We start from the raw sequence: 23,674 nt of genomic DNA on the forward strand, positions 1-23,674 counted from the left end.
TAGTCCTGAAGCAACTCTGGTTGAGAACACTGCTATAAAGCATCGTTTATCTATAGGGAAGCCTGAGATAATTTTCAGGTCTTGGGGAACCCCTGTAAAAATTAATAACTGGAGATCAGTAAGAAGAATGTCCTCTACTTTGAGATTCTTCTTGTGAACCAAGTGGAGGTTTATAATTAAACCTAAAAAAGTTGGATATCCTGACGCTAAGCTCTGCCAAGTGATGTTGGACCCTAAACCATACAGGCACTATCCATAGAATGGTCTATCCGTAAGCGCTCAAGGGACCCCTTACAGCCTTTTAAGGGACCCAAAGGTTTCACAGAACCCTGGTTAGGAATGGCTGCTGTAGAGTATTACTTGGCAGCTTTTAATCTCTAAAAGCTGACATCACATCCAAGATGGCCCAGCAGTCTTTTTTTTTTTTTTTTTTTTTTTTTTATACGTAGACTTTTACAGTTAAAAACAAAAATAGGTTACTTGAACATATAATCCCATGTGACTGTTATTTTTAAAATCAGTGCAGTATTATCTCTAGAATTTTTTTAAGCTGAGTGTGAAGAAGCTGTAGGTGGGTTGCAGCTCCTGTATTGTGACCCAACTTCCCAGCAATCCATAAAAACAGGGTGGCTACTGAAAAGGTGCCGGGTGATGCACCCAGCCTAAAGTGACAGGGAGAACACTGGAATGGCCTGCTAACAGTATTTATAGTTTACCCTGAACTCGGTTTGTAAGGGTGTCCATATATAGTTTGGCCATATACTGGGTGTGATGACCAGGAGTCTTTAAACCATTGACCATATAGTGTATCCATCTACCTACTATGCTAGCCATCCTTTCTTTTTACAAAGTCTAAGTTGTACAGTTTAAAAAGTGTATATATACATTTAATAATGCAAGCCTCAGGATATGGTACTCTGTAGAACCTAGAGATTTAAGTCAATACTGTCATTAATTCTTGAATGGCTGGTTCTCCTTTTATGCCTTGGGGCTTTTACAGGTGTTGGGAAACTTGTGACATAATGGCAAAGCTGTGCCACCACATCTGCAAGCTGCGCTTCACACACCATCTGCTGCCATTACAAATCATACTGTGCACCGAGTATTATTATGTAACGCTGAGCTCGTGTTTTTCTTTCTGTGTTTCAGATATAACTTACCTGCGCTGCTATAGGTTTCATTCCGGCATCTTGGTGCGAGTTGTCGACCGAGAAACATTGCCGTCATTATGAATGAAGTAGCGATTGTAAAAGAAGGTTGGCTTCACAAACGAGGTAAGATGTCAATTCTTAGTGCACTGAAAATATGTTTTAAGCTATTAAAAGTGGAATCCAATGCCAGTAACGTTCCAGCTCCTCGTGAAAACCTATTGGTGCTTCTTTTTTCAGCATGGAGAACTTTAAGCTACATAAACACATAAATCATATGTTTTTGGAAACAATATTTCATGATCATTTCCAGTGACACTAGAATGAACATGCACTGTACATAATGTAGCACTGTTCAGTTCTGTGCATAAGGAAGGGGAAAGGGCCAGCGGGAGGCAACCTGCTGCGTCCTCCCTAATAGAAAATGACAGAGTTCATCCCTGGTCAGCATTTGCTTCAGGCAACAATTATCTAGTGTGTACAATGAACCTGAAGTCCCTGTTGGGGAGATTCTCCTCACTTTCATTTTCTCCCCGACCAGGTGTGTGTAAATAGAAATTATAGGGAACTCGGGTACCTATCCCTGATATTAAAGTATGTATAAATCTACAGGAAAGCTGTCAGCATAGTGCCCTGCTAGGGAGAACAGTATTTTGGGTAAATTATAGTTGTTTTTAGCTATAAAAATAACCATAATAACATTACAATACAAAAAAAATAATCTTGCACGCAATTACTTTGTAACCCTGAAGCTACTTTAAATCTTAAACAATGATCATTAGCTCTCCTATAAAGTTGTAGCTGGGAAGGAAGATCTGGAATTTGTGACTGCATTAGCCATTCAGGGTTCATTATAGTCTGTAACAAAAGTTCAGAGGGCAATCAATCCACACTTCACACACAGCTAAGTAAATGTTTCCTACTGCACAGAGGGGGGTCTGTGACCAGTGACAATCTGAAGCATAGCCTTCAGCAGCACTTTCTCTTGGAGTTTTATTTAATGGTGTGGAAAAGTCTGCATAGAAATGGACAATAAGAAAGGTATATAACAAATCCTATTTGTGCAGAATGTTCTGCATCCGATCCGCAGAGGTCAGAAGTCATGAGGCCTCTGTGTAGGCAGAACACTTTGTTAAAAGTTCCATAACCTGGAGCTGAACCATTTTGATTTGGTCATTGTTGAAATGCTGACCGTCGCCTATGGATCTGTTCTGGCGACTCCATGAACATTGAACAATCGTAATGAAAGAGAAGGGGAGAGAATGCAGCGGGGTGCCGCTCTGTGGTTCTCCCCCTCCCCTCTCCATAGAGCAGATCGGCGCTGTATGTGCAGCGCTCATTTACGCATCATGCAGTCTTGTCGTTGGAAAGGGTCGGGAAAGATCCTTTCCAGCGACAGTTATTGCGCGTGTGTATGCAGTGTTCATGCATAGGGTGGCCTCACTAATAAGGGGCAGTAGACAGCTCACCTGGAGGTGATGCCCACACGTTAGCCAGACTGGTGACTGGACTATTCCATGCTTTAGAACAGCCAGGCCAACTCCAGTCAATGATTGGGCATTAAAGTAGCAGGAACAGACTGATAAGGTCAGCTCTCCACTTTCTACTTTTTGTATGAATGTCCCTTATGTAGCACACTTGAGTTGCGCCAAGTCTGTTTTGCTCTGCAGTAGACTTACAAAAGACTGATATCAAATTAGATTTAGTTACTGTACTAGCTGTGTTATTATTATTTTTTAATATTTTGTTTGGCATTTAGATATATATGATATAAAGTTTCTATATGAGCATGTTTTTGTGTATGGTTTAATTTTATAGAACATGTCAAAATGATCTAAATTTACCAAGCAGAAGTAAACACTGAACCTGATTGCTGAGAAATAGGCTTGTAGCTGTTTTCACACTATAAAAATAGAAGACCGGCCCCGGTGTCACAAGATTTCATTTTCTTAGTGAACAACAACAGAACAACTCATGTAATGCAAATAAGGGCTGCCCTTTATTATAATGAACAGCGGGAACCCGAAGTAAGCCTGGACCTCGATTTCATCGATCAGAATTTAGGTCTATAATTGAATGGCTGCATACAGGCTCCAGCAACCCATAGTCCTCTCTTGCTTTTTCTGTGGGCACTTTGTCACTAGGGCAGCGTGTTCAGGCCTGCTTTGGGACTCAGAAATCCCTGGCATCTGTGGTCATTTGCATCCCAGAGATCATTTAAAAAAAAAAAAAAAAAAAAACTGCATCTTCACATTTGACAGTCCTGCTCACTGAGCCCCCATTCATTCCATATGGGGCTACCACAGGGAGAAACTACTTGTAGCATCTCCCCCGAGTCAATGGTTCACGGGCATAAGAAAAAAGTAACCTGGCAGATCCATGAACAACAAATGATCTTAATGAAAATGAAGGGCACATAATGCAGTGGGGTGCCGCTGTGTTGTTCTCCACCCTCCCCATAGAGCAGAACGGCATTGTATGTACAGCGCGTGTTCAAGACATCTACAGTCTTTTGTAGTTGAAAGGGATTGTAAAAGATCCTTTCAAACTACAAAAATCTAACGTGCACACAGCTTTAATCATACAGTAAAGTAATACCACTTATAATCCAATGGACTGTGGGGAAGACTTGCTGGGAACATTTGGGTGGACTCGGTAAGGTTTGGAAAATCTATCAACTTTGTATTACTTGCCTGCTTTGGAGAATCTTCGTTTAATGTTTCGTCCAGAGCATAACAAATGCATTACATTTTGTGATATCAGACTGCAGTCCCATCCAGTGGCTCTGTAAGTGTTTGTATAACTCTAACATTTTAATGTCTTACTTTAACATATCTGATGTTCCAGGGTACTTTATTACTGTACTTTCCAGTGTTATTTAAAAATGAAAGTGAACTTATCACTTTTTATCAGCCTAATGCTGCGGAGAAGGAGGTTGTTGAGCCATATTGGCGTGTGTTCTCCCCATAGCTAAGGAAGAACAATCTTTCTGCTTCCACAGTTCAGTCATAGTTTCCTATGCTGTGGATTATGGCGGTAAACCTTCCAATGCTGCAGCAAGTTCCTCTGCAGTGGTCCGTTACTCGAGGACAGTGTAAGAAATTACTCGCTCTCCTAGAACTATGCATGACACAATTTCCTGTTTTTGTTGAACTGTTTATAGCTTCACATGTGAAGGAAGCCCTGAGACTAACACATTTCCAGAAATTATGCAGCCATGGAAAAGACATTTACAAGGGGGAAAAAATAGAATGGGTTTAAAGGTATGGGTTTGTTTAACTCATCTGTACAATCCTATTTACAGTATGCAATGTCATCAGCATAATGTGTAACTGTTTAAAAAGCAATTCCAGACATCATACATAGTAATGATATTCTGCAAGCAGTGTTGGAGGCAAAAATGCCTAATTTATGAACCAGATTCCATAGAATCTCAAAGGGTCACTGGGAGGGTATTTCCTAGAGTCTGCTGCTGTTTTATCATTCACACTTACAAATGCAAGATTATCCAATCCATATCAAATGTTATAGTAGTTTACTGACACTAACACTTTTGTGTATTTCAACATGGTAGCAACAGTTATATTGTAAAGCCCATTGGGTGTCCAGAAATATAAATATTTGCGCATTTTAGCTTAATAGCAACCTATTGGAAGCTCCATCTATGGATCTTTGTATTGTATGTATAGCACCATGTGATATATTGTCAATATATAATATAGAAGCTTCTCTTCCAAAAAGGTGAGCATGGCCTAACATTTGGTGGATGTGCCCTAGAAAATAGGTGTGGGCAATGCCCTTTTCTTGGTTCTGGTGATAATATTATGATGGTTGAGCCCTTGTCCTCATGTGGGTATCAGTGTAGATCTGTAGTGATGGGATCCGTTCCCTGATTGTGGTATACTTTTGGTTTTAAAGCTGACTGAAGGACGAGCAGCATGATTCTGGTTACGTGTGTTGCCATTCAGAAATGACTCTGAAGTTTGTTATCATAAATTAACCGCATTAACCATAGAATAACAGAGAAATCTTCCATGAAGGGCTTCTCAGAAAAATTCTGTGGTTTTCGTTATCATTGAGCAACTTATGGCAGTAGTAAATACATCAGTATATATGCTACAATCATTCAGAAATGATGAACAATCCTAACTGCCTGGCTGTCATGCTGATCCAGCAGCTTCTGTACTTATAGGGTGACCCAAAAGAAGCATGTAGATAAGAAATACTCTTGTTCTGGGTCAGTAGTGTGTTATTTGGATGAACATGATGGCCGGTCATGTAGCATTTTTTTTAGAAGAGTTTATTCTGAGTTGAGTACATATATTTTTTTCACAATGGGTTTTCTTAAAAAAGATACGTGTATATTAAGGGACAATATTTATTGTACAGTGCTGTGTATTATGTTAATATATACATATTATATGAAAAAAATGTATCCCCCCCCCTCTGCAGCAAACGGGACAGTTAAATGCTATCCAAGAAGCTGCTGGGTATTACTATGTATGTGGCCTGGCTACATGGGAGTGATAACCGATAAAGCTTCAAATATGCATACATTGGGAAAAATATAACATAAGGTTACTCATTCCTAAGTCACATGATCTTTGCTAGTTTACAAAGGTTGAAAAAGTCCAAAACCACTAGGGAAATGGATATATGCCAGATAAAAACCCTATAGACATGTGGGCACAAATACCAACGAAAACTTGAATCTACTCAAAACTAATTAGAACTAAAGAAAAAACAGAGTGAATATCCAGTAACATGTCATTTATTTAGCAGTTGGTTGTAGAAATACCTTGGATTGGGGGCTTTTGAAAGTTGATATTTAGAATGTAAATTCCCCTTGAACCAGTTGTTCCGATCACCCACTGCATAGGCCACCCACCTGTACATTGCACACATTCATTTACCACCCACCATATATTTTGTATGTTTCTTTAACCTTATGGAAACTGTAGACCATAACCTGTGCCACTTTACTGGTCACCCACTGCTAAAGCAGAGCAATCACCACGTATGCCAGTTGTGCAAAAGGGGCCATTACAAAGAGTAGACCAGTAATGACGTTTTAATATTTTATTTTTTTTTTTTTTTGGGCAAGGAGAATACAGTGGATTGTATTCATTAATAACTTGACCACAGTGCTATATATGTAATGGTGCTCATCACTAAGCAGAATACCAACTTTGTCCTATAATACAAGTTTGACCTATATTAAATCTCCCTCATTTAACCCTCCAGCAGTGCAACCTGTCTTGAAAATGCTTACCACCTTCTCAGTTTCACCAATCTTCACTATGCAGCCCTGACTGACACGGCACAGCGTTTGCAGCAAAATTATTCTCCTTGGATTCTATAGGTGCCCATGCCCACTGCAGTCCCTACAGATGAGCAGCTGTACGGGTAATCAATAGAAGTAAACATGGCATGGTGCACTTAAAAGGACCTGGAAGGGATGTTGTAACAATGCCTGGAGGGACAGCATAGTAAAGTTAGCTGGAATAGTGTGGGAAGGTAATTATCCTATCAAGGAGAAGATGGGGTTCATGTAGGGACAACTTTACTACAGGTAGAGTTGTCCTTGCTGAAGCATAACATATTATTATTATTATTATTATTATTATTATTATTATTATTATTATTAATAATATTATTTTGTGACACCATTGGAGATATTTTCCTATGTTTTCTGTACCTGTGACATCACAGGAGGGTGCACTTGAATCTTAGGTTACATACACACGTCAGATGATTCTTGTTCCGTTATCGCGTCAGGGCTTATCGGACAAGAATGTGATGTGTACAGCAGTTGTCTGACGACGTTCATTGAGTTGTCCTAGTGGATCGACGAACGATCGTAACGCAAGTCAAGGGAAGAGAGCGCAGGGGGGTGCCACTCGTTCTCTTCCCTCCCCTCTCCGCAGAGCTGAATGATACTGTATGTATAGCGCTTGTTCATGCATCTTTCAGTCTTTTGTCATTGGAAAAGGATTGTGATAGAATGTGTGTACACAGCTGGTAGTTATCTTATTAATTCTTGCAGAATGCAGAGGCTGCCAGGCACCAAGCATTTTGAGCATTTGGTTAGTAATTGGGGAACTGGATATAAGCCAGATGCATGTAAGCCAAAGACAGAAGAATCTGTGACCTATATGCAAACTAGAAATATATTAGCATGCAAACCACAAGTATTCAGTGTAATAGGATATTTGAAATGGTCCCACAATAAAGTAAAACCTGCGTCGGTCCTGGCTACAAGCCCTTGCCTGAAGAACCTGGGAAAACTATATATTAAGGCAGGCATTCTTAACCAGGGTTCCATGGAATGTTTGAGTTACTTCAGAGGTTACTAGAGTTTGTTTTGGGTTTATTTACATCCCATGTGATGGTGACTTCATAGCATTGTGACTGATGTCACTTGGCAAGTCAATCTTTCTGCTGACCACCAATGTCAAGTGTATTTGTTTCATTGACTTCCTGTGGTTTTAGCAAGTGTTCCCCAAGACCTGGAAATATTATTAAGGGTTCATCAAGAGTAAAAAGGCTTCAGATACAGCAAGCCAGTTGCTTCTTCAATGCCTGACCATCATCTATCCACAGTGCTAATAGAGTATCATTAAAAAAATCCTTCTTAAAAAAAAATTGGGTGGGTTTTGTAAACCTAAACCAACCAAACCCAACAAAACATTTTAAAATAAAATATAGTTTTACTTGTGCATTTGTAGCCCTTTTGGCAGTCACTGGTTGAACTTTGTGTTGTTGCTTGAGCATCATATCTGTGATCCCGATGGACTGATTTAATCTGGAACTGCTGTTCTATCAGCACAACTTCCTTTTGGTAATTTAGTTACAGCAGCCAATGTTCTCTGCTCTCCAGTCCCCGCAGGAAGCAAGCCTTGGCATGGCTCTGTGGGTGAAGGCAAAACATTGTCAGGAGGGAATTTATTGCAGCAGTTAGCTGAGATTTATTCAGAGGAAAGAAAAACAATTTCGTAGATGAAATATGAAATTTTTCATTAAAGAAAAAAAAGTAACTGCCACAGTTGATCACTCCTCCTGAAAACACCATTTCCCATGTCTGTCATGCCAATCCAGCATTGCCGGTACTTTCTGAAAGCCTAACTTGTAACAGGTATGCAGTTTGGGAACAGTGGGAACAGAACATTTTTTTTTTTTTTTAAATCAGACATGTTATTTAAAGCTAAAACAGTTTACAGTAAACCTGATTATTCCCCTGATTCTCCCTTCCTATTGTGTGATACTTCCCCCACCTCCTAAAATGTAAGCTCTTTGGGGCAGGGTCTTCTCCTCCTCCTGTGTCTTTGTCTGTATCTGTCAGCAACCCCTATTTAATGTACAGCGCTGTGTAATATGTTGGCGCTATGTAAATACTGTTTAATATTCATGTCTCCACTGCACAGCTTTGTAACACATTAGGTACAATCAGGTCTTGATTTGTTTGCATGACCGCCGTGATCCTGGAATTGTTCAGAGCAGATCGCTTCCGGGTTCACATGCAATAAACTGGATCAGCTAATTAATTTTTGCTGACCCTTCCCCAGCTCAGCCGCCCTGAACACCTCTCATTATCCTTATCTCATGTGGTAGCACTGAGATAAATATTTTTATAATGAATTCCTGGCACATGTAGTGTTTGGGGTTAACCACAGGGGAGTTTAAAGTGTGGGAAACTTTTAAAATTTTGGTTATCAGAAGAATGCAAATTGGAACATTTCTTCCGGTGGCAAGTGCCTAAAAGGGAAATTCCCTCCTTTTGGAGAAAATGTCTCTCCCTTTTGGTTTTTAAAGGACATACCGTAAATTTTTTAATTTTTTTTCTATTGAAAATTTGATTTTAGATATATTATATGTGTATTTTGTGTAGTCGGGTTGCATAGCTTTTCCTTCTGCTCTTGATACATAGGACTAGCATGGAATTTTTATACATTCAGTATGTGAAGAATGGAACTGAGGGATACTTGGGGGAGGGAACACACTGCCCAAATGTATGCAAACATTTAGCGTATATTTCACTTTAAACTGGTATTAAACCTGTGCATCACCTTCAAAGAAAAACACAATTTAGGGCTCCCTTACACCTTTTTGTGAGCTCCAATGCAGTAAGCAAAGGCATCAAGGTAAAAAAAAAAAAGACCACTGCAGGATGTCAGGTCCCTATTCAGCCCCTTCTTTTTGCATGTCCTAGCCACCCTCCTCTTCTCTTGTGGGTGTGTCTTATTACTTTCTGTGCTGACCCAACTGCTTTGCCCCTCCCCTGACCTTCCTACATAACCTTGGATGGGAGGGGGGTTAAATAGGCAGTGTTGCTTCTTTCTCTCCCCTCTATCTCAGGACACATATTTCCTAGTACCATTATCAGTACTTTGTAAGGCATTGTCCTGAAATATGTGAGAAAGTCAAACCCAAGGAAAGCGTCCCATTCATGAACAAATTGCGTGCCGTTTTTCCAGTCTAATGCTTTGTTGCAGTAGTAATGCCTACTTTATACCCCCTGAAGAAGTCAGATAGGTGAAGCGCGTTTGAAAACAAGACGTTATTTTCGGCTCTTATGTTCAATACATAAATGTGTGATGTGTTAATAGTCTTCTGTGGACATGGCTATGTTGGTATTTATTGTGAATTTTATTATATTTAAATTAATATTTTATTATGCCTAAAAAGCCGCTTTCATTTATTTTGTGTTTTTTTATTTTTATTTTATTTTTTTTTTTATTGTGCTATTACTCTTGGGGTGTGGAATGGTAATTAATTTGTACCAATAGGTAAGCTCTCTTCTCACAAATTGTGCTTATATTCACCATACTGATGTTTAATACATTAGAACCTCAAAGCCCACCTAAAATTAAAATTGAACAGGACAAATTGTTAAAGCCATCCAGTGAACTAGTGGTAATTAGCTTTTGGAACTGAACTTTACAAACTTGTAAATCTATTGTGTATTCTGTGGATTAAATTCTAGGAGATGAGGACCTCTCATGCCTATTTGTTTCCTGTTAAAAGATCAAAGTGCTACAATTACTCATCATAGATTTCCTGTGACTCGGACTAGACACATGGCTTCACTATAATACAGGGGTGCTGGGAAATGTAGTTTGACATCAATCTTTTGTCTTACTTTGGGTGTCACACGGTCATGGTCAGATTCACTCACTGGCTGAATCAAGAAATGGGAGTACATAGACGTAATGCAATGTGCAAGCACATCCGATTCATTACATAGATAATCTGTCCACTCCTTTTGTCCTTCTACACATGTTTTGTATTCACTTATGGAATTTACCTTGTTGAATTATGAGTTTAGTTGGTCTTGGAGGGATTATTTGATATAGTCTGGTAACTAAATAGAATCTTCATATGAAGATTTAGAAACAAATGGGAAGAGATGACACACATGGGACTACTGCGCCCTTTACAGCATGCTGCTTGATGTAAACTTTTCGCAGTACTGAAGTGGCTGTTGTACTTAGAAGGGAAAATCCAAACCTTGAAAAACTTGAAAAGTAATTTCATGCAAAATTATGCAGATAGAAGATTGACATCTAGAGAATGTTGTACCCTCAAAATGCAGGTTGTGTTATCTGTAACGGTATGAGTATTAGTGGATGAACGTTATAATTTTTTTTAACCACCCTTTACACAATTTACTTTTGTTTAAAAGAAGAAGAAAATTTCATTTAATTAATGATTTTACACATGACCAGTCCTCCGGTGCAGTGGTGGAGTTAGTGATCAGCTTTAAAGGAATTTGACAGCTTCAGGGTGCCTGTGGCATAGACAGGTGGAGACATCACGGAGTACAGTAAGCTTTACACCAAACTTTTTTGGCACATCAGCCTCCTGCTATCTTCTGTACAGCGTCCCTAACATAGGGAGAAGATACAAGGAGCCAGTCAGGTGTACTGCATTAGGAAGGTTGCTGGTAAGAGTCTCATCTCAGTCACTCTGCAACCTTCTATCTATGTGCTGCTTTTCCTTTCACTGTCCACCCACAATTTTATGGTGGGAAGGGGATGTGTAAATGAAACTGAAACCACACTAGAGAAAGATCAGGTCCCCTCCATTGCTATACTAAGCTCTTCTGTGTGGGCTAAAACTGTAAATATCAGGATGATACAGACAAAAACAAATTTTCTGCAGGTAAATCTAATCCCATATAAATATATTTTAATTTTTTTTTAAATCTTGGGTTTGAGCAGCAGACAGGGTAACCTCCATGTGGATCTTAAAGCCTAATTGGTAATTCTGTTCATGCAAGAAGAGCATAGAAACAAATAGCAGCGCATCCCTATCTCTTGGAGAGAAGGCTTTATTTATCAACCTAAAGGGTATGATTGGGACAGATTTATACTTCTCACTTGCATTTACATATAACAAAACCACATGCAAATATTGACTTCAGAAAAAGCTTAGTTTTACAGTATATAGTATACAGTGGGTCTAGATTTGGGGTATGCCCATGAATGTTCCTGCATGGCAACCAAACACTCACTCTGCTTCGTTTGAGCTGCAACAAGTGTGCTTTTAAAAGGGGGTTAAGTGTTTTCTAAACATGACCTTCTATGCCCTGTATAGGGCAGCACAATGGCTTAGCACTTTAGCCTTTGCAGCGCTAGGTCCCAGGTTTGAATCTCAGCCAGACCACTATCTGCATGGAGTTTGCAGGTCCTCCCTGTGTTTGCGTGGGGCTTCTCTGGAATACTCCGTTTCCTCCCACATTCCGAAAACTTGTCCATGTGCTGATAATAGAAGATGGCAAAATGACATATAAGTTAATCTACTTTTAAGATACGTACATATGCCAGCATGTGCACAGTGGTCCCCCATCATTGAATAGCGATGACTGCTTTCCTTTCCTATCATAGAGGATGCAAGATGCCTTTTGCTCACCGTCCATAGTACTGAACAATGTTGTGTATACAGTGCTTGTTTGCTCTACTGTTGCTGGAAATTATAATAAAAGATTGTTTCTAGCAACAGAAACCTATTGCATGTATGTAGTTTTAATTTACAGTTACCAGCTGGGAATAAGGACTAAATTTAATACAGAAAGGTCTATTCCCTGGTGGACAGAGCTGTGCTGTGTGTAGCACATATGTGTCCATCTCTGATCTGGATGGACAGAAATACAAATCCTTTGGCAGGTAAATCCGCTCCCATATATGTTTTACCTCTGTGTAAAATAACCTTTAACCAGATTACACTATGAGGTTCCAACAATACCACTGCTTGGATGTACTGAGCCGCCCTTAAAATGTTTGTAAAATCTTTTCATTGCAAGCCTATCGGTAGTTTTCGCTTTTCGTTTTTTTTTTTTTTTTCTTGATTGACTATTTTTGTTTATGCTGAGTACACAAATGTAAATCTTCATTTTATGGCGTCAAGCTGTCAATGGAACCATCTAAACAACAGGTTCCCTTTAAGTGCCTTGGCCACGCTGCAGTAACGCTAACGAGATTTCCAGCAAAATCAGCCAAAAAAATCTTCATTTCCCATCTTAAGATTTCAGCATCTCGGTGAATAATGTCCTTTTTAGCCGGCTGGATATAGAAGCTCATAATATGAACATAGCACATTTAAAACATCTGCTTTTCCCTCCGCAACAAACTTCAGTGTCATCACAATCGTCATTTTTACTGTTATAGCCGCGTCTTCAAGTAGAGAGTCGGTGGTGGCCCAGCTCCGCCGCTATTTAAAAGAAAGTGTTCTCAGTATGGGTTATTATTGTTCTGCAAATGTCACATACATCTCAAGCAAGGCTCAGCATATGCAAGACAAACTGCTCTGAGTTTTGCAATTGTCGTTCGGGACTTTTTTTTTTTTTTTTTTTTTTGTTTTTTTTTTTGCGATTTATTTGTTGATAGTTCCTTAATGATGTTGCTTTCACAGGCACAGTTTTGCTAAATGTTGTGTAGAAAGTAAATTGTAGCAGAGCAGATGTTGCTATTTGGATGGGTGGGAGTACAATAGAGGGACAGCGACAGGCATCTCTGTCAGCTGTCTTGTGTCTCTGCAGGCCTGCTGTGTGGTTACTTTGGTGTGTAAAAACAGCTTGTTTTGCAACTGGGAGATTTGGCATCGCTCTTGGCACTGCGCCACTGGTTTAACACTGATGCTTTTATCAAGCCTTGGGAAGAAAAGAGTTTTGGGGGCTTAGAAAAAGGGAGCAGAACCCCCCCCCCTTCCTTCCCAACTACCCCCCACCCATAGCTAAAAAGCTTGCCTTTTATTTAACAGGGATGGTAGTAGCACACATTGTGCCCCGTTTTGTCCTCGAATGATCTCCTAAAATAAAATACTAAAACTTTTTGGCAAAAAGTTTGGTTTAATAAATTATTTATTTTTTATTCTTTTGATTTGGCATCTATTTAAAGTGAGAATTTTATGCTGGGTTCTCTGAGCAATTTAATTCATATTTGTTTTCTAATTTATTATTATTATTGTTTTTTTGTTAGGTGTTGAGTGTGTGTGTGTGTGTGTGTGTGTGTTTTGTTTTTTTGTTTGTTATATATATATACATACATATATTTATGTATTTTATTATATTTATATTTTTTTATATAGTATATGCAATAATTTAAAATATAAAACATGTACAAATCAAGTTGACTTTTATTTAACTTTTTGTTATTTTATACTAATTAAATATTATTATTATTTTATTTTTTTGTTTATATACAATATAGAACTATTGGGCATTTATTAAGTCTGGAAAACTCATCCTCATCCTTAAGTAAATAAATAATCACAGTAAATAGTATAGTTAATATTTGTTATTTATTGTTATTTGAATTGCATAAAATGATGGCCAACTGTAGAACATGATTTGCTTGGCAGAATATTTTCCATCATGTTCATTGCAGCATTGTAGTTTCTAAACTATAACTTTTTTTTCCATGTTTCTGCATTGAGCCGCTGTGCATTGTTTAACCCCTGTGAACTTGTCACAAAGCGCCAGGGGTATCCTGAGGGTGAGCGCTCCTTGGGTTTCCCATGCATATATTACCATTCTGTCGGTACCACCCAACCTCATTCATTGTCCTGGGAGCAGCAGCAGACAGACTCATTTGAATAAGGCGATGTTATGTGGCATGTCCAGGGACAGTCCAGCTGTTGTATCGCAGGATATTGGCAGTGCATCCTGTGCAAGGCTGATCTAGAATCAAGACAAAGAGCTTACTTAAAGGGAAAAAAAGGTCTTTTCAATGACTTCAAAAATATATGTGTGAAAGTTATCAGTATGCAGTACAAATTAATTAAGGGTACTATGTATAAGTTGTAATTCAGTATGTGAATGTAGTGCTGTAATTTTGCTCTACTTCAATCTCACAATGTAAGTCAGCCGACTTAATAACCATGCTGTCCTGATGGCCATAATTGGGCAGATTGAAAATTTGCTTACTCTTGAACAGCCTTTCTCAACCTTTTTAACATAGGGGAACCCCTAAAATAACTTCCAGATTTTCAGAGAACCCCTTCTAAAAATTTTTAAATCCACAGCTCACTGTCTATTAGCATGGTGGTCAATGGAAAGAACACTTACAGATAGCCAAAAATATAATTGAAGCGTCTGTGTTCTCTCCAGCCCCTTTTAGCCCGGGGGAAATACCTTGCACTTTTCAGTAACCAACTGTTTTTGGTAAAGTTGGGTCGCAATACTGCGACTGCCACCCACCTACAGCATCAAAAAAATTCTGGGGAAAAAAGAGTCTCTTAGACAGATGCACGAATTTCTCATTGATCGAGAAACACCCAGCAACCTTCACAAGAACCCTGGTTGAGAAATGCTGAAGCTAACCTAGTTTTCTACATTGAAATCCTAACTACAGCACTGTGTCCCTGTCCCCTCTTTTTTTAAATATAGTTTTCAAAATTGTTCAGGCCAGTCACATAACGCATGGGTTGGTTTTTCTTCCCCTCTCGGCAGGGTATTTTTTCACAGATGTGTAAAGACTGGCATTGAGAAAGTCAGCCTCAGTACATTTCAAAGGAAAGGCACCCTGGTAAACTCCTCAGGGGCGGGACCATGATACGCTGCATTTTTCCTCAGGGGCATGCCCATGATACCTGCATTTTTCAGTATGTCCTCCGTCTAGGTGATGTTAGGCATCAGTGAGAACTAAAGCTTGAGAATGTTTTGTGAGGGACAGCTCATAATTGAAAATTTGGAAATTGTACAAAAATATTTATTGAGAAGCAGAATTTTTGGTAGTAAGGGGTTTCAGTCTGTGGATGAATGTAGGATAGGCAGCATACATAATGTAGTCATGTGTCCAGAGATAATCACATGCAGAATAACTGCAACCTGTTGTTTTGATCACAAATCATTATGACTACTATGATGTGAACATTTTTTTCACTCTAAATTGGTAGTAATTCAATAAATTATGTCTGTCCATTTGTTATTTGTCTCTCTCCCCCACCTTTTTTTCTTACCTAGCAGTTTTATTGTGATGCATACCGTATTTGTTCTGTATCTGGAAAAGCAAATCTCATACACCGGTGGCAAAGTGCCTTCCTTTGTGCTGCACAGCTTTGGAAAGTGCCGAGTTTTTGTTGTAACCACTGAAACAGGCCAATGAAGCCAGAACAGGTGTTGAGCTGTTGTTTGCTTTGTGTTGGTGCTAGTGCTATTATTCTGCAGCCACGTTGACCTTGAATCAGTCTGCTTTGGTTTTTCTTTGACTCCCTTATATGCAGGAGTCCCAGCTGTTGATTTGGAAGAGCACAAGAGGGGCTCCCCTTATTACAATTCATTAAAACCTCATAAAAAAACTCTGAATAGCAAGCTTGATCTAAAATTGATATTACGATTTTCAGTGATTGCTGACAAATCACATCTCAGAGATTCTGATGACTAGATAGCCTTTAAATTCATCTTTACAAACAATTGCTGCAGCTCATTGGACGTGGAAAACCACAGCAATCGGAGGGTCCGACCATCTATTGGAACCAAATACTGGTGAACCTTATTTGGTGGTCTGATGCATGATTTATTGGTTGGAAGGGTTCTTCTATACCAAAGCTTTCATCCAAACTCTAACTTGTGCATTTGTTATCTTGAAAAGCCAGTAGTAAGGAAAAATATTGTTTTTGGTTTAGCTATTCTTTCTTCATGCTCCAAGTTTGTTGGGATGTGATGATTATGTCCTGTTCCCCTTTTCTTAGAGAGTTGGGAAGTATTCACGCATTTTGTTTAAAATGCTCACGACAGATGTGAAGTGCTGGGTATTTTGGTGCGGGTCCGGTTATGTCTGGTGTCCTTAAAGCCCCCTTTCCCCATTCCCTAAGGACAGAAAAAGCTAGCAGATGATTAACCTTGTCAGCATCTATGTAAATCTAATAAAGCATTTTCCATTGGAGTTGGCTTTTAGCATCCCAGTTTTAGCACAGCAGGGGACCTTTTTAATTGCTCTGTCTGGTTCCTAACACTTCTTCTTTATTTCCACAGATGTTTAGAAAGTAATTCATTCAGTTGTATAGATATACAACACTTGTGCTTTTTTCCAAAAGGTTTTATATATTTATCTGATTACATTTTATATAATTTGGAGAATAAAGTGTCTGTTCTGTATTAATAGAAGAAAGTCCTTCTTTCAGTGAATGGACCCAAGCAGGAAATTACTGCAAACCCATATAGAGGAAAAAAACATCTTTTTAATTCAAAAATATATATAAAAACATATTACCACTGCATAAAATGTAATCAATAAAAGGTCAAACACATGACTTTGAACCCACAATTAATCACATATATAGAATAAAAAGCTATCAAATACATTTTCTCTGCATCCTGACGCATTTCGCGGCAGCAACCGCTTCTTCAGGGGTTCTGATAGCAGAACAACAAAAACATGTATTCAAAGTACTATTTAGTAGTAGTAGTATAAATAGTGCTTTGGATACTTGTGTTTTTGTTTTTTTTTGTTCTGCGATCAAATCATCTAAAGAAGCAGCTGCCGCCGCGAATTGCATTCGGTTGCAGGGAAAATGTATTAATAGCTTTTTATTGTATATGTGAGGAATTGTGTGTTCAAAGCCATGTGTTTGGCCTTTATTGATTTAATGCTAATATCCTATTTTAATATATATTTTTGAAATAAAAAGATGTTTTTATTCCTTATATGACTATGCCAATAATTTCCAGCTTGGGTCCATTCATTGAAAGTAGGACTTTTTTTCGTCTATTGTTTCTTTTGGGACATGGCATTGTTTGCATTATCCTTGAAAAAGATTTTTCTCTGTGTGTGAATTGCCTGCTCTTTTTTATACTGTTTATATATTGATGAGGTCTATTGGTACTCCATTCTTCTAGAAACGGGACAGCTCTACAAATAAAGGGCTGCCACCAACTTTTAGGCCGTAAATCATGCAAATTATTTCAAAAGCCCAATAAATAGGTTTGTATTAGATTTATGTTGGGCACTACTGTTGGAATTCCTAAAATGCGTCTGAAGCCAAAACTTTGGGAGGAATGAAACCAACTGTCATGTTTTTTGTTTTTGCCATCTGTGTCTCCCTGGGGAGATGTGATTTTAGTTGCAGCACTGCACTGAAAACAGCTGCATTGGGCTCTCAACAATTAAAAACAATTTACTACCTTGCTGAAGGCAGCTTTCTTTGTGGTTTTTGCTTGCTGCACTGTGATGGACTGTACAGTCCTCCAATCAAAAGTCTGCTGAGAAAAAATAGAGTAATGTATTTTATTTTTTAAATATTACGTTTCACGGCACATCCTGTGCATAACTCTATTTCCAGCTCATTGCTAGTGTTACCCAAACATATCCAGAGCTGAGTAATAATGGCAGAATAGGTACATTTTATGTCTCTTACTCTCCACCATTCTTCACCAGGATTCTGAGGAATCAGAGGGGTTCCTGAGGATTGCTGAGGGTTCCTTAAGATGTAACTGACTTTCCATTTTATGATGTCTGCAAAGTCCTGGGCGGCATCACACCAAATATATTTTTATATGTCTGTAAGAGTGGTATTCTGCCCACCACAGTAATGGGTGCATTCTTTGCACTGGATGCCATTGTGAAGCATTTTGTCCGACTGACCCCCAAATTATTGGTTTTGGGGGTCCACTAAAACCTTAAATGTATTTGAAGGTTTACTCTGGGCTAGAAAGTTTAGAAAGGCTGGACTAGAACCTAGAACTAAGTAATAGATCCAATCGCCTACATATGTCCTACATATATATTGGCCGCAATTTAATAAAGCTCTCCAAGGCTGGAGAAGATACTTTCATCAGTGAAGCTGGGTGATCCAGCAAACCTGAAATAGATCTGGTCCAGGATTCCAAACATTTGCTAGCAAATTACTTACTAGAAATTAATTCCAGGTTTGCTGGATCACCCAGCTTCACTAATGAAAGTGTATCCTCTTCAGACATGGAGAGCATTATGTACACATATGATTTCTTTAGGATTCATAGTGTCTTTGTGCAAAAGGACATAGGCCAGCCTAAGGGTTTTTCCACCAGTTTCCCTTCATTTCTATGCCAAAAAATTGCAAGTTGGTGGCCTCTATGTTTAGCAGCATCAGCCTGGTGGGTCCTTTTTTTGTTCAGGGAAAGTACTCCGTTGTGCTGCAGCTGTGGTACAAGAATACAAGTTATATCTGGTTACTGAAGTGAGTGTGGATCCCCCACCCCCAATTCCATATGGTGTTACAGGGATGGACAGAACCTTCCCACCTGACATCCACCACTCCGAGCTATGGATCAAATGAATTCCATTTGCTTGCCTCTGCTTCTTTCATGGTGGCACACGAGTACTTAATATTTGAACATCTAGCATGACAGATGGTCCTGCAAATGGCAAGCAAAATTCCTTGTATAGGACAACCATGCTTTAAATGCAAATATTAATAGTAAATTCTTAAGAGCTTTGAGGACTTCGGTCCAAATGTATTATTAAGCGGTGGACTGAATTATTTTAATAAATCAAACCCTTAATACATTTTCAAAGTAAAAAGTTATGTTTATTAAATTTTACTATTTGTCATTTCTTGAATATTCACACCTTTCAAGTTAGAAAGAGCTAACATAGGTAAACCTTGTCATATCATAGACATGGGGTCGATCGTGTAATGATGCAGTCCAACCATTTTAAATATGAACGGCTGTTCATAAAAAAAAAAAAAAAAAACTTCTCTGGTTATAGTTGTTCCTGCTTAATAGCATAATAAATTGCCTTTTTTTTTTAATTTTTAGAAAACCCAATGCTGATGTGCCCCTTTTTTTATAAAAATGGATACAAAGGTTTATATATTCAGATAAAGGTATTCACTGGATCAAGCAACTTGAGAAAAGTCCTTCTTAAGGTTTCCTTAGGAAAAATCGGATCCTTAACAGTAATGATTTCATCCAACATGTACACGCGCTATTTTAATATTCTTCAATTTGATATTTTTTCCCACATAAAATCTGAAGTGTGAAATATTATAAAACTGAAATTTAGATTCATAATAATATTATTATACAGTATTTTAACAGCGCCAACATATTATGCAGCCCTGTACATTAAATAGGGGTTGCAAATGACCGTTACAGACAGTGACACAAGAGGAAGAGAGGAACCTACCCCAAAGAGCTTACAACCTAAGAGGAAACATATGAAACTGGTAATTCCTTGTGGGTGGACAGACATGGCCCACTGAAATATTTAGCACCAGGGGTTTCCCAAATGTGAATCTCCTTATGGGGGTTTTCGTCGGAATTTAGGGAGAGTGAAGCTGGGATCTGTGGCTACTGGCTATAACCCCAAAGGCTTATCAGAAGTTGGAAAGTGATATGCTTTGTTTTGGATAAATTGATAAATTGATCATTGGAGAAGTGGGGCAGCTTGGGTAGAACATAAAGTCAATTAAAAGGATGGAGGTGGCTGTGCTGGGAATTGACCCGTCCTGGAGTAGTCCAATCTCTTAGCAAATCGGAGGCACATTGTTTATAGAAAGGAAATTTACTGCAAGTATTCATGTAAATGAATTGTCTGTCCAGATGTTATGGTGCCTAGGGCCTTAAATGCCCAAATAGATCTCCAGTTCTTTATCACATTTAGTCTTTTTATTATGACGGCACCAATGTTCTTCCCGGCCCCGTTTAGCTGGGCGCTCCACCTGGCTCTTTTCAGTAACCACCCAGCTGTTTTTGGGGTGGGTACTGATGGGTTGGGTCATAATACAGGGCTGCCACCCACCTACAATTTCCCACTTTTTTCCCACAATTTCTTCCCATTCGGTTTAAAAAAATGTCTGGGTTGAGCACTGCTGCACTATAACATGTATATATTATTAATTGAGATGTTCAAAAGAATTCTGTTACTTTTAGCTGTTATTAAATCCCAAGTCGATGTTGGGACTGAATGCTTACTGTATTCAGGTGAGGTTTTTAATTCAAAATAATGGTTACCCTGGATTCAGGCCCCACTGGGGTAACTGGGGTCTCAACATGGAAGAAGGCTGTTGCCAACTTGGCTTCTATTGAGGGCTTAACTTTCGTGCTTTACTTTTTGTTCAGACAATTGTACTTTTTCTTGTACTGACTTTTAATTTATGTTATGATAACATTGAAGTGTAACTAAACCTAGACCATTTTTTTTTTCAAGCAGGAAAAGATGTAATAAAATTTCTCAGAACTTTCCATAGTTGGGCAGATAAGACTTTGTGAAAAAGAAAGTGCCTAGCCAGAACAACATCCAATGTCCCGGTGGCATGGGCAGATCGGTGTCCTTTCTATGCTTATACTTTGTGAGTGAATCTTGTATACGTGAACTTGTAGAAACAGAAATATTGCAGTTGCCATTTCCTTACTTTGTAAGATACAGACCTGGAGCCTGGATGAAGGACATGTTTTTCAGGCTTTGTCAATGGAATGCTCATAGATGGGGCAGTGAGCCCAGAACAGTGTGACAGGCCCAAATTCTGCATCTTTAATACAAGTTGGCAGCAGCAACTCCCATGTTTCTTTCATCACAGAATCAAATTAAAGAAACTAAATAGGCAAATTAAAACTGTCTCCTGATATCACACTTCCATAGCAAGTTTTAGGCACCTGTTTGTGCTTGACTGGCCAAATGATAGCTGGGTAGGTAGCATTCTCAGGAAAGATCAGGAATGCCATATTCTATTGGCATAGATTTTCTAAAGCATTTATCCTGCTGGAACATGCAGTGCTTTAGCCACACGGCCTCTGCATCATTGTGTTTTGTGCACACAGCGTAATGCAGAGTATTGATGTCCTAGAGATGGAACTGTTCCCTGTTCTGCATCGGTGGCTCTTTCGACTCTCAAGGAATGCTGACTTCAGTCTGTCACAGCTGCATTGCAGGACCTCCCAGCAGTACACAGAGGCCGCTCTTTGTCAGCATCACTTTTTGCTGTTATATTTGATAGATCTAGAGACTTCTTGTATTGTCAAGGCAGCCAGATCACTTACCGGCACAGAACCAGGAAGGCAGCACGTGGTCAAAGTGCAGATCCTAGAATGGCATTGCTTTGAAGGAAGGTTGTTGGTTACTAAGGGTTAACACTCTTTGCTGCATGTTTAATAAAGTAATGTATTTGTGAATGCGGTTTAAATATTTTAAATATTGAATATGAAAACACAAAAGCTTTACCATGTTAATGTATTATTAGGTCATTTTCAGTATTTTTAATATTTTAATTATCATACAGTAATTCAGTAATTTTAATATTTGTATTCATTCAGGATTTAATATTCTCATACGCTTTCTGTTATAGGATGGCATGTATTAATATTATTATTATTACACATTATTTATATAGCGCCAACATATTAGGCAGTGCTGTACAAAGCCCAAAAGTCATGTCACTAGCTGTCCCTTAGAGGAGCGCACAATCTAATGTCCCTACCTCAGTCATATGTCATTAATACAGTCGAAGGTCAATTTTAGGGGGAAGCCAACTACCCTAACTGCATGTTTTTGGGATGTGGGGGGAAACCTACACAAACACGGGGGGGAACCTGCAAACTCCATGCAGATAGTGTCCTGGCCGAGTTTGGGAGCTGGGACCTGCAAAGTGCTGCAGAGTGCTGCAAAAGCCAGAGTGCTAACCTGAGCCACCTCCATTGTCGCAGCATTAAAAGGCTTCCAATGCAGTGGCTTTTTCAATACTGTTCTCAACGATCAGCAAACTACTTTGAGAAATGCCATGTAACTGCCTCTGGAGTGAATGCATATAGACAAGAAGCAGCTGCAGCTCAACAGCACTAAAAAAAAAAAAAGAAATTGGAAAAATTGAAAATCGGGGGGGAAAAAAACCTAATGTTACACAAGTTCTTTATATGGGGGTTTCGATTTGCCTATTTCATGTTTATGTAGTGTACGCATCATGGTTATATTTTTTAGACCCTTCTCTGGGTGCCAGTCTATGATCACATCTGCAATTGACTTTGACTTTATATCCACACACCCTGTATGGCTTATACTAGTTATTACCCTGCAGTCAGTGTTCATTCATCATGATTTTACTATATATTATACAGCCACTATAATAAAAGGAAGTTACACTTGCTGACCTCTCATTTTAAATGCTGTTATACTGATCCAATGTCTTCCTTAGATTCTGATCCACTGGCTTAAGCAGAAGTCGCTGGTCAATGACCGAGCGCTATATAGCCAGACAGCTAGAATTTTTAGGAGGTCAGCAAACGACAACTCTGTATTTTACAATTTTCATACTATATCTTGTGGACATTTCTATAGTTATACCTGGACAAACTTGGTCCTGGAAAACATAGCTGTCCAGTTTCAGTATATTTTCATATAGAGTTTTATTTAGCATGTTTAACCACACTAAATTTACTGCTGTATTTTGTAAAAATACTAAAAATGGGTGCAAATCCTGTCCCTTGAGGGGGAACGTTGGCCAGATCTAGTCTAGATGTAAATAAAATACTCTATCTACACCTGGAAACGATGTGGACACTTCTGTGTATTCGGTAAAATAGTAAAAGGTTTTGTTCTATGTTCATAAAAAAAAAAAAAAAATTAGATAAGCCACAGATACTCATTTTTGATTGGCTGCTGTACGCCACCGCACTTTACACAATGCTCCTCACCACATATCTACTTCAGTATTTACTAAAGTGGCAGATACCCTACAGAGCAGAGTGGCTGGTGCAGTGTTAGTCTATAGACCGGGAACAAAGAACCCGGATAGAGTCAGAAAAGGTCAGAATCTATTTAACCTAATGACGGGGGACCATGAAAAATGAGGGTTTCAGGGACGTCCCCTTTGTCCTACTGTCCCTCCGATTTGTATTTTCTCATGGTGTCTGCATTTCATTAAAAAGGACTTATTTTCCTCTCACTGCATACTTAGGGACAACACAGCATCTGTAGAAGAAAAAATCCAGTGATTACAGATTAAACATCGCGGTGTAAACACTGCAACCAAGAAATGTTTTTAGGAATAATGTTTAGCCAGTTTGGCAGCAAGTTTGGTTTATTCCTTTGTAACAAATTACTTTGTGTGCA

At 38.8% G+C, this 23,674-nt stretch overlaps 1 protein-coding gene across 2 annotated transcripts in view; it reads left to right on the plus strand.

Moving 5' to 3' along the window:
* The window catches only part of AKT1 (AKT serine/threonine kinase 1), a 79,601-nt gene that overhangs the window by 14,101 nt on the left and 41,826 nt on the right, over positions 1-23,674 (plus strand). For both annotated transcript variants that reach the window (XM_072428844.1, XM_072428843.1), the window contains exon 2: positions 1,150-1,274. In XM_072428844.1, coding sequence (XP_072284945.1) covers positions 1,229-1,274 — 46 coding nt within the window. In that variant the 5' untranslated portion in view covers positions 1,150-1,228. The remainder of the gene's footprint in view (positions 1-1,149; positions 1,275-23,674) is intronic.

This window comes from Pyxicephalus adspersus, chromosome 12, assembly GCF_032062135.1.
Source record: "Pyxicephalus adspersus chromosome 12, UCB_Pads_2.0, whole genome shotgun sequence".
Taxonomy (NCBI): Eukaryota; Metazoa; Chordata; class Amphibia; order Anura; family Pyxicephalidae; genus Pyxicephalus; species Pyxicephalus adspersus.